The following is a 16311-nucleotide window of genomic DNA, read 5'->3' as shown; positions in this document are numbered from 1 at the left end:
CTAGCAGATCCAACTGAGCAGCACAAAAGACAAAGGTCTTCAAGAAGATCCATCTGTACTGCCCTGCACCTTGAGCTTCACAGAGCGATAATGGCTGTCATGCCCAAACAAGGGTTGGCCAAGGACAAGCACAAAAAAAAGCTGCTTCTGAGGCTTTAACTCAGCTTCCAGAGCACGGCTCCAAGGTAAAATCCAATTTGTCTGAACAGGGACACTTTTAAATCTCCTTGAGTTTAGAGAAGTATTATATACATTAAGAAATATAGCCAAAACCAAGACCTTCCCCTTGCAATAACTGTGGATAAATTGGATGAAGCAAAAGAGACATCAGGCACTAAAATAGTTACCCTTCCTAGACACTAAAGAGAAAAAAAAACACCTAAACATAAATGTCAGGAACTTTAGTCACATCAGCCAAAATACACGAGAAATCACATTCTGTTTCCCTCTTAATACGAAAAACAAAGCAACCACTGCCTGGATTTAAGAAAGAAAAGGAAAACTAAAACAACTCAGTTTCACTACATTTGCTTAAACTACAGCTTCTGCTTTTAGACCTGACCTCAGCTCCTAGCCAAGGAGTGATGAAATTCCACACATCAAGAGACCAAGTAAATACCAGCATTTCATTTTGAGCAAGTCAATGCACTGTATCCACGGCCCTGTGCATGCTGGCCCTTGTGTGGTTTAAATGGCAATTTTTAAATAAAACTCACATTTTGAAATAGTTTATCATCGGGGCCTGAAAAACACATGCTTATCAACATGATACCCTACAAAATGCTTAGAAGATTACAGAGCCATTTGGGACAGGAAATAATTTTATAGATCTTCATCCTCTCAGAAGGTAAAAGCTTCAGGAGAACTTGACCTTGACATGCTGCCATGCAACATCATTTTGCAGGACCTCTGCTTACTACATGTCACTGTATCAGTGCGAACCAGCCAACAACGATACTGGCTTAACAGCACTGTGGGAAAGCCACCACAAACAGGGCAGTTCTCACCAAGAGTGCAATAATGTCTGTCCCCTACTGCTAGTGCCCTGTGTTCTACAATCACAATGTGATACTCACACATGAAATCAAAATCCTGTCCTAGAAGACTTTTTAAAAATTTTTGAGTATGGAGAAGTTTTAATTTGATTTGAAGAGACACAGCACAGGTTTATCATCTTGAACACATTTATTAACCATTATGCCAGTCAGTTTGAGATTATATAAATGCCTCAGATACAGATACTCTCTCAAGGAGTTTACAGGCCAGTAAAGGAGGCAAGACAAGCATACAAATGACTCCAACACAAAAAATGTCAGATGTGTCATTTGAGAGGAAAAGATATAGTAAGTGGGAATGCTATACCCACGCTGTGGGCTTGAGGGGACACTTTTTGCAGAGGTGGCCACCTCACTCTCCTCCCTGAAGATTAGCCTACTTTACACCAATTTAAGATGAACAGAATTTCAACAACAAAAAGCCTAGAGTCTGGGCTAAGGGGTCAGTATAAGCCAAAGCACAAAATGGGAAAGCAAAGACCACAAAAATGGAGAACAAGGGCAGTCTGGGTGTAGCATCAGGGACCTGAACGCTGCCCCACATAGCACCCTCTACTCTCACCATTTTCATGGTTTGTCTATTCACTTACCCTTCTCCTCAACTGGATTCTAAACGACTTCAAGCCAGGCATTATACTTTTCTTTTAAGTGTTTAAAACCCAAATGCCTAGTACAGTATCTGGCACATAGCAGGTATTCAATAAATTATCAATAAATACATTTTAAGCGAAAAGACAGACTATTCCCATGTTTCAAGCACAGGTGAATAGAGAATAGCATTATTGAAAGAAATAGGGTTCAGGTTAAAGACACAGATAGAACACACATATTCATCTCCACATCCTCCCAAAACCCATGTAAAACAATAGTAAAGAGAATTTTTCTCTCTAGGCATAATTCACAAGGCGGAAGAGAATGGAAGAAGAGATAACAGCAACAAAACTGTAGAGGCTAGAAAGCAAAAAGACAAGTGATCAGGAGACTCCTAAAAACTAAATCGTGAGCCCTCAGTGAGGAAAACCAAGAAACAGCCCAGTTCATACCACAGAACTCCTAAAAAGCTCAGGAAGTGTTACACCGTACCTTCCGATAAAGATGGAGCTAAATCAGGAGGAATCACGGAAAGTCCCTTGAAAGCCCCTCCCCTACTACGCAATCGAGGTTGCTGTGCCCCTACTCTGGCTGAAGAATGGAGGGTTATTCTACACCCAACACAGTTGATAGCAGGGTCACCATCCTGAAAACAGGGAAATTCAGAGAAAATCTATATTCCAAATGTTGAGATGTCTGCCTAGACATCTTCACAGAACACATCAGCCATACTTATACCCTCCTGGTAGGAGACTGAAGATTTTTCTCCGAATACCCCACCAAATCAAGACAACAGATATAACGAGTGTGACATCAGAAGTTCACCATCAAAAAAATGACAGCCAGATAACCCTACAGGGACATCCTCAATAAATAAGTTCACAATTTCCTATGAGTTTTTTGGTACTGCACTCTTAAATATGAGCAGATATCCAAGGCTCAGGCAACTAAAATATATCTCTAAAATGCAGACAAATTGAAACGGAAAAAATAGCAACCATACAGCAATATAAAAAATTCAAAAGAAAACTATTATTAATACCCACAAAAAAGATAAAAGATATTGCATCCATGAAACAAGAATAGGATAATATTAAAAAGGGAACTGATCCTAAGAACGGGTACTTAAAAATATGATAGCAGAAGTTAAAAACCCAATAGTAGGATTGAAAAATAAAGCTAAAGAAATCCTCCAGAAAATAGGAAAATGAACAAAGAGAAGGCAGGAGAGAAAAAATAAGAAAACATTCCAAACAAACAAACTACCAGACATTCCAGAAAGAGAAAGTAGAGAAAAATAAATCAAACAATAAAGGAAACATCCAGAACTGAAAGATCTAAGTTTCCAAACTGAAAGCCAAGCACGATAAATGAAAACCAACACACACCAAGGCACATTATTGGGAAATTTTTAAAAAGAAAAAACACAGAGAACAAAGAGAAGATCTTAAAAGTTTCAAGACAGGAAAACAGATCACATATGAATCACAATGGCTTCAAACTTCTCAAGAGTTCTCAAGAGGTCCTTTGGAAGCTAGACGACAAGGGAGCAATGGCTCCAAAATTCTAAGGAAAAATTATTTCCAACCTAGAATTCTGTATACTGTCAAAAATATCAATTAAGTATGAAGCTAGAATAAAGACACTTCTGGACAGGCAAGGTCTCAAAAATTTACCTCCCATAGATTCTTTCTTAGGAAGCTAGAGGAGATTCTCCACCAAGCTGAGAGAGTAAACCAAGAACGAAGACAAGAAATCCAGAAAACAAGGTTTTCAACTGAAGAAAAAAGCAAAAGGAATTCCCAGGGTGACAGTAAAGAGAGATCCCAGAACAGCAGCTAGACACTGGGAATAGTATCATCAATGGGAAGGGAGCAAAAGAGACCCCTTCAAAAAAGGTATTTCTGGGGCCGCCCAATGGCATAGTGGTTAAGTTCACGCACTCCACTTCAGCAACCCAGGGTTCACAGGTTAGGCTCCTGGGGGCGGACCTACACACCACTCATCAAGCCATGCTGAGACGGCGTCCCATACAAAATAGAGTATTGGCATAGACGTTAGCTCAGGGCCAATCTTCCTTACCAAGAATAAAAAAAGAAGAAGGGGCCAGCCCAGTGGCCGAGTGGTTAAATTTGCGCACTCTGCTTTGGTGGCGCAGAGTTTCGCCAGTTCGGATCCTGGGCACGGACATGGCACCACTAATCAAGCCATGCTGACATGGCATCCCACATGCCACAACTAGAAGGACCCACAACTAAAAACATACAACTATGTACTAGAGGACTTTGGGGAGAAAAATGAAAAATAAAAAAAAGGAGAAGAAGAAGAGAAGTATTTTTAACAAAAGAAAATTTATCAAATACCTGATAAGTTTGAATTATTTAAGAAGCAATTTAGATAAGGGATAATTTGAAGATGAAGTAGTGATAATCACATTGAAAAAACAAGCAAATGAAAAACAAAACTATAATGCTAAATGTACAACAGATTTAATCCCAAAGAAAACAAAAAGTTGTATGAGAAAGGAAAAAAACCTCATGATATATTACATGGCTCTACTGTGATCAGTCATGATGATATAAATCCTGAACACTGATCTAACCAAAATCATGAAAGATAGAGGAGCTACAAAAAGTGGGCCAGGTTTGGGAAGAAAAAATAATTGGTTCAGTTTGAAGCACAATAAGTTTGAGTCAGTGTATTATTTAAGTGACAACAAGTGGTAGGCAGTTAGGGATGCAGGACATAAGCATGTACAAGAAATGAAGGCTGGAGATAACACATCTGAAAGTCACTCACAGAAGAGATGAGAGTTGAAGCCACGAGACTGGATGAACTGGGATGGAAGAAGGACGTAGCAGTCAAGGTTAGAGGCTTGAGGAACAGCTATATTTAATGGGCAGGAAAAAGAGTTAAAGAGGTTAGAGAGATAGGGGGAGAAAGAAGAAAACACTGACATCAAATGAGATTCAAAAAGTAAATAAAGGAATAGCGGGCAGCTGAACACTGGTAATACAATAAAAAGAATAAGGACTGGATAAAGAAAAATACCAGATATCACACTAATCCAAGAAACATTACACTTTACAACAAAAAGAATGGAGAATGAAAATAAAACTGAATTTTACTCTTCAAGGGAATGGGATCAGGCTAAAAATGGGTTAAGTAGCAAATGAGTAGTCAGGAAATGGAGGCAAGTATAGGTGACTTAAAAACTCCAGTCATAAAGGGAAAGAGAAAAAGAGAATGACTATTTCAGAAGCTAACATAATCAAGGAAGAATCAAAGGTTTTTCACTTTTTGGTTTTATAATGCTGAGGAAAGACCAAGAATATCTGTAGGCTGTGGGAAAGGATCCAAAAGAGAAGAAAAGCTAAGGATACAACATAGAGGAAGTAACCAATGAGGAAGGCACCAGAGAAAGGAGAAAAAAGGAACAGTAGGCACAAGTAGAGAACTTTCTGGGCACTGAGATGAGAAAAAAGGAGGGGAGTACAGACTTTTTATGGCAATTTTTGAGGGGGCTCATGGTGGGAAATGTCAACCTTCTGAATAGGTAGGACGTAAGGTTATCTCCATAGAATGAAAGGGATGCAGTGACAGGAGCAGGGACTTAAGAATAGCAGAAAAGATTTGAAATTGGCACTATGGTGAATACGGCAAATAATCTGGGATGAACAGATAACTCAGCAGCAAAGAAGGCCCAGTTTAGTTGCACAGGTTGAATTCATAGAACAGATAAATGGCCTGGTTTTACAACTTTCTCGAACATTAAGCAACCTAATAATAATGGAATAATGCTAAATATAATAGAACTGCCTAGTACTTGGATTAGCAAAGGAGGTAATATGGAACGAGAATGAGTTCTGAGATATAAAATGCTTCTTCTGAAGTCATTCACTTAGTAAAAAACAAGAAATAATAGGCTTGTGTGACTCAAAGAATCTCTCAGAAGAGGATTGCCTTAACCTGCTCAAGGGTACTCTGAAAAACTTCCTCTGATATGGATTATCCTAAAGAGCCAGATATTTAGTATTTGTAGATAACATGTCATAGAGGCAAAAATCCATTTACCTGAATATTCTACCTAAGACTGCTCCCAACATCTACTAACTGCTAGGAAATTCTACAAAGTAGAATTCTACTCAGAAAAGATTCCTAGATGTCCTGAAGTAATTTATACAAAAACGAGCTATCCTCAGTCAGCAAAGAGAGATCAACTAGAGCATCAACATCAAGAGAGTTTACCTTACTAGAACTGTAACCTAGTAGCACTGACAAATCTCCTTCTCTAGAGATTCGAAGAAACAAAGCATAAGGTAGTAAACCATTAATAAACAATCATTATGACAAGCAGTTTTATTAAATATGCTCCTGGAAGTTGAAGGAAGAAGCTCTTTCTGTAGAAATGTGAAAAACAGAAACCTATTTGCATAACCCAATTGTAAGAGCATAAAATTGCAATCCATTTTAACGATGAACAAAACAAAAAGCATACCTTCAATGATCCATCAGCTGAACAACTAGCCAAAAGTTTATCATCTGGTGAAAATCTGCAGTGATTGACTGAATTTGTATGACCAAACATGGTATTTCGACAATCTTTTTCATTCAAATCCCAGAGCTATTTGAGAAAGATAATGGAGAAAAGTTAGAAATCATGTAAAGTTCTTCCTTCCCTCCCATTTCAGCTTTTCCAGTTATAGGAAGATGTTCAATTCACAGTAATAGAAGTGTCAAACACAAAGGTGAACATGTGATTAACAAGTAATGGAGCAGCCCTTAGATCAGCACCTAAATCAAAGTATTAAAAAATGACTGGAATCATTATTTTACTCAGCTCTATAAGTAATATATAAATAAATTGCCCTCAAATTTTTCTAGATGCTAGGGTATCCAACTCAAAAATGGTCATTTCTAAGATTTCCCAATGTAAACTGAATCTACTAACTAGGCTAAAATCTATTAACACTCTGAAAAATGACTCCAAGTAAGTTTGGATTCTGATTCCAATAAATCTATGGTAGAAAGATATGTTTTGAGACTAATAGGGAAAAAGTGAACATGGACCAGATATATTACAAAATTACTGTTTATTATGTTAGGTGTCAAATGGCATGGTATTTATGTTTAAGACCTCAGAGATGTATGCTGAAGTATTTTGAGTGAAATGACATATCATCTGGGATTTGCTATAAAATATTCTAGTCCAAAAACATGAGGAGTGGTGGGAGAATAAAATAATGTTGGCAAAAGAACACTAATTGTTGGAACCAGACGATGGATACCACAGGGGTTCATTATTATTCTCTCTCCTTTTGGGTATGTTTGAAAAGTATAAAAAATACTATAAATAAAAGGGGCAAGAGTCACTTCCAGTGACTTATGCTAACTAGATTAAACATAGAAAAAGAAATCATTTATCCCCCAAAATTAATCTTGGTAAAAATCCTGTGGAAATGATCAGTAAGTGAGATAAGTCCTGTTCTTCATGTCCACCTCCATCCTTGACTCCATTATCCCAGTCCTAGGTAAACCCAATTCTTCAGATAAGACAAATTACACGGGGGCAGCTTCAGATTTACGTATTTTCATTGGCTTCTCTCAGTTCAAGAATCACAAAAAGTGAGATCTAATATCCCTCATGGTAATAATGCAGGCATGGTATGACAGATCTTAAAGTAAAACTTGTCCTTAATTAAAACTGTTGACCAGCCAATAACCCCTCCCCACATCTTAAGAGATTTTTGTCTATATTTAAAAGGAAGAAATATAAACTTCCTCACCCTACAAAATGTTGAAAAAAAATTAAAAAATTAGTCATAAATAGTACAAAAGTCTTATTTTTTTAGAGGTGGGTTTATTCAAATAGGGCAAAGCTTTTCTGAAATAGCACAATAGTCTTCTTTTTTAAAGGTGGGTTTATTCAATAGGGAAAAGGTTTTCTGAACAAAAGTGAGCTATAATTGTGAGATAATTTTATGTTACTACATTATTCTGTTATTTTGATCCAATCCAATGTTTTCAAACTGTGCTCTGCAGGGCCCTCGAGATTCCAGAAACATGCTTGGAAGGCACCATGGTGGAGAATAAGAAAGAGAACAAGAGAGAATAAAAATGCAGGCCCTTAACCCCATTTCAACCACAGCAATGGGCTTTATCTCTTACAAACTGAGCTTCTATGTAAGTTTTCACTTGGAGAAAAAAAAGATAAAAGTTTAACTTCCTAAAAATGGGAGAGGGGATAATTTTCAACAACTGTTTCGATACTTCCTTAAATTTTTTTTAAATAGCTTATTTAAGTGTCAAAAAACAGAGTCTATAAGGTTTTCCAAACTAAATGTTTTAACTGCCCCTCCCAAAAATACGTCTCATTACAAAAATGGTATGACATTAAAAGAAAAAAAGGCAAAACCCAAACCAAAAAAATCCAAAAGAAGTTAGCAGATATTTCTGGGATCCCAGAAAATTTAATCTAGCTATCTTCAGTATGCCATTTAAAAGGAATATTATCTAATTTGTAATTATAAAACATTATCAAATATATATGGAATGAATATCTAATTTTGGTTTAGTTTGGTTTTTTATTTTTCTTCCCATCAGCACCTTTTTTCCCTCCTTCTCTTGATAACACAACCTCTCTTTTGAACCAAGTCCCACTTATGATTCGAGTGGGGCTGACCTCGCCTCATTTGTCCCATTTCTACATGGTTATACTTTAAACCCTTGGCCAATCCAAGGATTCCACCCTTCTGGCTACTAGGGTTATTTAGCAATGAGCATGTAACCCAAACCAGGTAAACTAGAGTTTTCTATAAAATTAAATCTACAGGATCTGGGAAAGAGCAAGTTTCTCTTCCTCTGGGATTATGAGCTGTAAGATCCATGCAAGCCTGGAGCTGAGGAGAGCCATATTTCCTGCCACACTGAGAGAACATGCCTAAACCAACAAAGAGGGAAACAGAGTCTAGAGATGGAGAGAGAATTAAAGCCTGAGATTGTGATTCAAGTATCTGGAATCAGCTAGCCTGAAGCCATACTCCCTCTAGACTTTTCAGTTACTTGAGCCAATAATATCTTTTATTGTTGTTTAATATGAAAGTTTCTATCACTCCAACCAAAAGAGCCCTTATTAATACAATACATGAGAAAATCAAAGGAGATGTTCTAATGTATCTATCAAATTTATCTACATAATTCTCATTATCTACACTTACTTTGAGGAAGGAGTCACTTGACCCAGTGGCTAACAGAAGGTGATGACTGTTGTTGGTGAAGTGGCAGCAATTGACTTGCTCTGAGTGCTCATCATAGGTATGTACTAGTTCCCCAGTCATAGAATTCCAAATCTAAAGAGAACAGAAAAAATAAAATTTACAGCTATCCCTTATTTTCAAAGGGAGAACAGAGGGGCAAAGCAAATGTGAGCTGCTTTGCAGGTGTTATCCGTCTTGTCTGCCAGATTTTCCCAGACATGATGCTAATGAATACCTTCCCCTTCCCCAAAATATGTCAGTATTTTGCCAGGATGTTTCTTAAAAAAATTACTTGCAAGTCTATACATGTGTCTTTCTATAGTATAATTAGAATTCCATGAAAACATTACATTCTTCAAGGGCAAGATTTTTACATGTTCATACAAATGACAGCAGGCAGAGAAGCAATATAAAGGGGATGAATAATGGACTTCAGATCAGACAGATTAAGTCCAAGACCTGGCTCTACCACTTATAATCTGTGTCCCTGGTAAAGTCCTTAATTTACCTGCATCTCAGTTCCCTCCTCTGTAAAATGGGGATATTTAAACCTGTCCTACACAATGCACAGCATCAAATGAGATAAAGTACATGATAAGTGTTCTGCTGACTTCAAGGTACCAACAAATAAGTAAAGGCAGATGGCTTAGTGAAAAAAATAAAGGCTTTAGATTCTGAGGGAAACCTAGCTTTCAACCCTGGCTTTGTTAGTTATTAGTTAACACGGGCTTGGGCAAATGACTTCAGCTCTGAATCTACTTCCTCAACTGTAAAATGGGATCAATACCTACTTTGCCAGTTGTAGTGAGAAATTGATAATGTAATACAAGAAAATGTGTAGTATAAAGCCTCACACAATACAAAGTTCTCAGTAAAAAGTAATCATCATTCTAGTTACTATGGAAGACAACTAAGCAGACTGTTCCATCTAACAACAAACAAAAGAAATAAAGTACCTAACGAATCTTCACTGGGCTTTGGACTTCCTAGAGGTACTAATGTCCCTCCCAGGGCATTTTCTTTTTATCTTATCAAAGTACTCCCCAAAGGTCCAAAGAGTTTATTTTATTTTGAAGTTCTTTAACAGGTATTTCTGCCTCTTGCTTTAAATTTTGAGTGCTTAGAAAGCAGAAACGTGGTATTATTTCCTTTTGCTCCACATAGCTCTGACTTTGGAGCTGTTCAGAGCGGCCAACTCCAAGTCAGACTCAAAGTCAAGGCTACAGAGCGAATTAACTGCTTGGTTGTAAAGCCATCTGTACAATCCAGTCTGTCATGAAGTAGGTTTTCCCAGGGTCTCAATTTAGTCTGGACACTTCAGAGCCCTCTTCAAGTGAGCACAAACTCCAGAAAAACTCCCAAACCAACTTTCTTGCTCCCAGGTCCACTAAGGCCCACGTCACCTAGCCAGCTTCAGCACTCCACAACCCCTTTGAAAAAAGCCCGAAGCGAGGTTCCCCCTCCATTTATCAGATACAACATTCCCCCAGACTTCAGTCTCTCAAATTCCATATAAACACTCTGGCTAAAAGCCAAATTTAGGGACAAGAGACAAGACAGAATAATTAACAAAGATAAAAATCACTCTGTTTATTTTTTTCTCTATCTACTTTTTACAATAGTAACCTAATTGTTAGTTTGTTTATCCATCTGGTTTTGCACTCAATATAAGCCAGTTCATAAAAATAAAAGAATCTAGGTTGCATTTCTCAAATTATATATTTTACAACAGTAATCCAATCCCAGACAATAATTGCAGCAATACTTCCAATCACAGTGCACTCAAAAGATTTTAACTGATATTTAACCCATAGACCTGTCAATAAATGGGAGGCAAATTCATTAATTTGTAATTGTTTTTCCCAGCTGCCTGGCAAATATTTCAGGCTGACCAGCCTAGGCATTTTTGCTGGTGCTTAAAAATAAAGGATTTTCAGGGGCCAGCCCGGTGGCACAGCGGTTAAGTTCCCATATTCTGATTCAGTGGCCCAGGGTTTACCAGTTCAGATCCTGGATGCAGACATGGCACCACTTGGCAAGCCATACTGTGACAGGTGTGCCACATATAAAGCAGAGGAAGATGGGCACGGATGTTAGCTCAGGGCCAGTCTTCCTCAGCAAAAAGAGGAGGATTGGTGGCAGATGTTAGCTCAGGGCTAATCTTCCTCAAAAAAATAAAGGATTTTCAGGCAGCATTAATTTACAACGGATAAAAATTGTCTTGCCTCAAGTTAGTAGGTCAACAAGCAAGCGTTCTTTAACCCTACTTACCCCAGTCCCTCTATTATGGAAAAAGAAAATGAATTCTGTGGTGATTACAACTCAAGAGGAAAATATTTTCCCTACCTTCACTTTTTTATCCACTGAGCAGGTTGCTATAAATCTGTCATCTGTAGAGAATGTACAGCAAAGCACTTCATCCTCATGAGCCTTGATTTCTAAAAGTTTCTCTCCAGTTTCAGCTTTGAACACCTGCACAAGCAACAATAAAATCTTTTTACTATAAACCACTTAACCACGGGCCATCATTCAATAAAAGTCTTTCTGTAAAAGATCTTAATCACTGTATTTTCCAACAGAAATGAACCTTGGGAAAATCACTGCAAAAATTAGAATTTCTGTCATAATTTGTATGACTTAAATAGAAAACTTCATTATTAAATGTTTGTAATATCAATAAAAAGAACTGACAGAGTATAGCTTCAGTTCCTGAGAATGGTTTGACAAATTCTTAACAATCAAACAGAAAACATTTCATTCAACATGCTTTCTTTCTGGGGTTCAAAAGCCAAAATCAATAAAATTAGTAATAAAGTATACATGTAGAAATAAAGTTTATAGTCATAATCTTGCAAAGACTAAAGCTATCCTAAATATAAAAGTTTTAACTAATTTCATCCTACTTCCTTCAAATCAAAAGGTAGTACACAAATTTAAAGAAAAGCACTCACGTTTTCTGAAAACAAATGAGAACTTAAAGGAAATTCCTTCAAGCATCTTAGGAAATAATCTAATCCAATTCCTATATACAGTGAGAAATCTACACCTCAGCCTGTGATAAAACAGGTATTTTACTTAATCACTGTTTTTCAATCAGACTATGAAATCCTTTATGTCTTTTAACAATTATCTTTCCTCATTACCCTTAGCTGGCACATGGATCACAGTAACTGACTGGCAGGGTAAAAGGCCCTTCTACGTCACTTGGCAAGTTTAGAACTATGAAAACACACAACTAAATCTTTTAAATCTCTACAGAAAAGTTCCATAAAATGTTCAAGAGATTTGGATTTCTCTATTTCTAATGTGCAATTTTCTTGAATTTTAGAATTTAAATATATTCTAATATGCACAGTACTGGGTATATGCCTCTTTCAATTTTTCTCAAGAGATATGTTTTACCTGCAAGGTTTTATCAGCACCACAAGAAGCTATTCTTTGACCATCCCCAGAAAAGCAAGCATGGTAAACAGCATCTGTATGGGGGCGGACAACTAAGCGGGAGAGATTCTTGATGTTTTTTTTGTTTCTAAATACAAGGAAAAAATGAAAAGAAACCCAATAAATGAGAGTAAAAGTAATTATTTTCTTTCAGTAATAAACTGTCTTTTAACATAGTTATGTTCTCCAAAGTATAAAATTCTTAAATTATCAACATGTAAACGACAGCACAGATCACCTGAAGAAAAAAAGCATTTGAAGAGAAATGCTATGCTATATGAAGCAACCTGTCATATGGTACAAATGTCACTGAGTTGGAAGCAATCTAGTTAATCAAATACATGTCTCTTTGATACATTAATAATGATAACATGTGCAGAGAAAACATTATATAAGGATATCCTCAGAAAAATCTCAATCTTTTTTCTGAAGAAAGAAGCCATAGCAAAATGAAGCTCATTTCCTAACAAACTATGACAGTACACTCACCATTATGGTGATGGACTTTAAATCTGCTCTTCTCTAATTATAATTATTCAGATATAGAGAAAAAAAGATAAAACAATGTCATTTTCTTTGTTCTTTAACCTACTGAATACTAACTACTCAACTAGAATAGGTACTACATTATTTCTTATGGGCTAAAGGGTAAAGGAGTATAATGTATACTTAAAATGGGGAAAGTATTAGAACCTTGTCAGAATTGCACATACAGATACCTTGGTCACTTTGAGCACAAGTAAATATGTTAAATGGTATTGTGCTCACTTTAAGAGTGAAAGGTTAGGAGTCAGTTAAACTTAAAGAGCAACCCCACTTCTACTACTTATTAGGTGTGCAAACTTAGGCAAATTGCTTAACCTAATAAGTTCCCTTTTCCTTGTATCTAAAATGGGAGTAATGATGCCTGCTCTGAACAGTGCCTGGCACATAAAGATGCTACTGTTGTTATTCTTTTAAAAATGAGCCAAGATAAACCAAATGAAAAAAAAAGGGAACACAGAGGTACTCAGATTCAGGCCTTGCCTAGAAAGTATTACACTTTACTAGAAGCAATAAAACAAACAACCATAACATAAGAACTAGAGTGAGGAGAACCTGGAAGAAAATTACTTGCAAAGTTTAGAGGATTCGAGTAAGAAAATACTCTCTCTTTTCCCTTGATCTACCTACTCAATTCTCCAGACAAAGCTCAGAAAGTGACCTGGCACAATGATGGGCACATAGTAGAAGACCAAAAGTATTAGATAAATAACAAAGGAATGCATAAACAAATGATTTCTCTGAAAGCCAAAACTCAGTTAAAGTAAGCTTATACCAACCTAAACTCTTCTATAGGAAAAAAAAAAAAAGGTTTCTAGTACTGAAAAATAAAGCATTCTTTGAACTTGACCTGGTCAGACCCAGTTAAAAAATACAGCTACGAATGACTAACCAATCTATGAGAGCACATCACAGGTACAAATGCAGTTGATGGAATGGAAAAAAAGAAATAGCAAAAATAACAAACTCAACAGTTAATAAGAAAACAAGAACTAAACCTATGCCCATTTGAGTATCAGACTGAGTATTACAATTCTATTTCAGCCACTAACTAAAACATGAATTCAGTCAATATTCCACAACTTTCTATTGAATACCAACTATATGGAGCAGGCAAAATGCTAAATGCTATTCTTAATAACAACAACTAATATTTATTGGGTACTTTCTATGATGTAGGTACTATTCTAAGAACTCTATGTATGTGTTTATATTTGTATACACACACATACTCATTTAATCCTCACAACAGTGCTATGAAATAGTACTATTCAGCAAAAGAAGTTGAATAATTTTCCCCTAATGATACACAACTAAAAAATAGGAGAGTTGGGATTCAAGCCAAGGTAGTCTAGAGCCAGAGTCTGTTACTTTAACCTCCAAACTACTGTGTACCATAGAATGCATGTACTACTATGGGAGAAAAACAAGTAAACAGACAATCACCATAAAATGAGACAACACAACGATATGGGGTAAACAAGTATTCTGGGATACAAACAGATCTAACCTAGCCTCAATCAGTTAGGGGGCTGCTTCCAGGGAGAGTGAAACCTCTTCCCAAGAAAGCACTAAAGAAGGGTTAACCCTGGGAAGTGGGAAGGTGGGGGAAGATGGGGAGTCTTTGACATTTCCTTTTACACACCCCTAATATTATTTGATTTTTTATTTTTAATCAGGAGCATGGATTACTTTAAAATAAAATCAATAAAAAATTAAATTTTAAATAATTTTTTTAAACTCTCTTTTACGTAATCTTCCCAGAATTCTTCACCCATCTAAGTTAATTACCCATTTCTCAATTCTACCTCTATTTTATAAACACTTTTGTTGCACTCATTACATTACATTGTAATTATTTGATTAAACTTCTTTCTTCACTACTAGATTGAGAGCTCTTTGGGGACAGCCTTAGCACCTAGTAACAGTGCTTAGGACATTAGAGAAAGCCAAATGTTTGCTGAACTAAACTAAATTAGGGGAATCACCCATGGCAACCTGACTTATTTGGAAAGAGTATCCAGGGCTATAAAGATCACAGACATCAACCTAGAGTCCAATTATACATGTGAAAAGATGACCATTCATACTTATTATTTCTAGCTATAAGAGCATCTCATCATACAGAAGGAGCATAGAAAATAAAGCTAGACAGATCCAGCGTTTAAATCTCATTCAACAAGCCACAGGAGCTTAGTTAAGTCGCAACCTCTCTATGCCTCAATTTTCTCATTTGTACAACATGGCAAATTATATTTACTTCATAGGGTTGTTTTGAAGATAAAATGAATAACATATGTGAGCATATAGTATAAAACAAGAATTAAAAAGATAGTTTATCCCTTCCTTTTACTAACAGATAAGATTAAGGTAAGAGCAAGACTGAATGGCCTCTTTTAGGAATGAGAAGAATCAGGATTTAGTGAAAGTTTAACAAGGGCTATGTGCAAGGCAAAGTGCTAATCACTTTATATCCAGCATCTCACTTAAATCTTCACAAAAATACTACTTACCTCAAAGGATTATCTCTAATGTGCATATGACAAAGGAGAGTAACTTGTTCAAAATCACAAAACTATCAGGTTTTAGAACTGAGTCTCAAACCTAGGTTTGTAGACTCAAAGCCCATGCTCTTCACTACTATAATACAATAAGTAAAGCATTTGCTATTAATATATAGGATAACTTCGTCAGAATGCCTTATAGGCAAGCATCTGTTTTTATGGACTCTTTGAAAACAGATATTTCTCCTATGCTTACTTCTCTAGAACTTTTTAATAAGAAAGAATGCTTATTAAAAGTCCCAGCCCTTTCCAAAGCAGTTAAATCTTCCTGGAGTGAACTTATTCACTACCCAAAAAATAATGACATAGTTAGCACTCCGCTCCCTTTGGTTTCCCTCCTAACCTACTTACATCCACTCCAGGTAAAGCGTTCCGTTATCGACCTCCTGCTTGGCCTGCAGCTTAGCTTGCTGATAAACTTCTGAAGTTTCCGGTTCACAGAGACCCAGTTGTACAATATTAGGAAATGGCTGTCGTCCAAGAAGATGTCCATTTAAAGATAAAAACTCCTGGAAATTCTCACAGACTGAACAATCCTGTGAACAAACTGAAATCTCCTAGAAACATAACCAGAGCCAAGATTTGACATTTTTCTGTTTCTGTGATCTTGTCACTTTAAAGGCTTAAATAAGATATTCTCTATATGAGCTAAAACTAAATAGCTGACCATTAGGTAACAAATATATAATGACCCTCATCCGAGTTTTAAACATAGGGTAAAAATCTCAACTGATAGAACTATTTTCTTAACAATTCTTTTTTTAAAAAAAAACCACTGACCACTTTATTTCTCCAACTTTAATTCTCAATCCTCTCTACATTCCCGATAGGGTAGGTAGCAAAAGAATTAGAATAATCAAA

At 36.4% G+C, this 16311-nt stretch overlaps 1 protein-coding gene across 5 annotated transcripts in view; it reads right to left on the bottom strand.

The window, feature by feature from the left end:
- Window positions 1-16311, bottom strand: part of APAF1 (apoptotic peptidase activating factor 1) — a 75376-nt gene that overhangs the window by 32557 nt on the left and 26508 nt on the right. For all 5 annotated transcript variants that reach the window (XR_011502655.1, XR_011502656.1, XR_006512444.2 and 2 more), the window contains exons 12-16: window positions 15802-16007; window positions 12305-12431; window positions 11249-11374; window positions 8864-8995; window positions 6145-6270 (exon numbers count right to left, since the gene is read on the bottom strand). Coding sequence is in view for 2 of the 5 variants with exons in the window: in XM_014834996.3 (XP_014690482.2) it covers window positions 6145-6270; window positions 8864-8995; window positions 11249-11374; window positions 12305-12431; window positions 15802-16007 (717 nt within the window). In the remaining 3 variants the exon portion in view is untranslated. The remainder of the gene's footprint in view (window positions 1-6144; window positions 6271-8863; window positions 8996-11248; window positions 11375-12304; window positions 12432-15801; window positions 16008-16311) is intronic.

Source organism: Equus asinus, chromosome 4, assembly GCF_041296235.1.
Source record: "Equus asinus isolate D_3611 breed Donkey chromosome 4, EquAss-T2T_v2, whole genome shotgun sequence".
In the NCBI taxonomy this organism is placed as follows: Eukaryota; Metazoa; Chordata; class Mammalia; order Perissodactyla; family Equidae; genus Equus; species Equus asinus.
The sequence above is the reverse complement of the archived record's forward strand: the minus strand, read 5'-3'. Positions and strand labels throughout refer to the sequence as shown.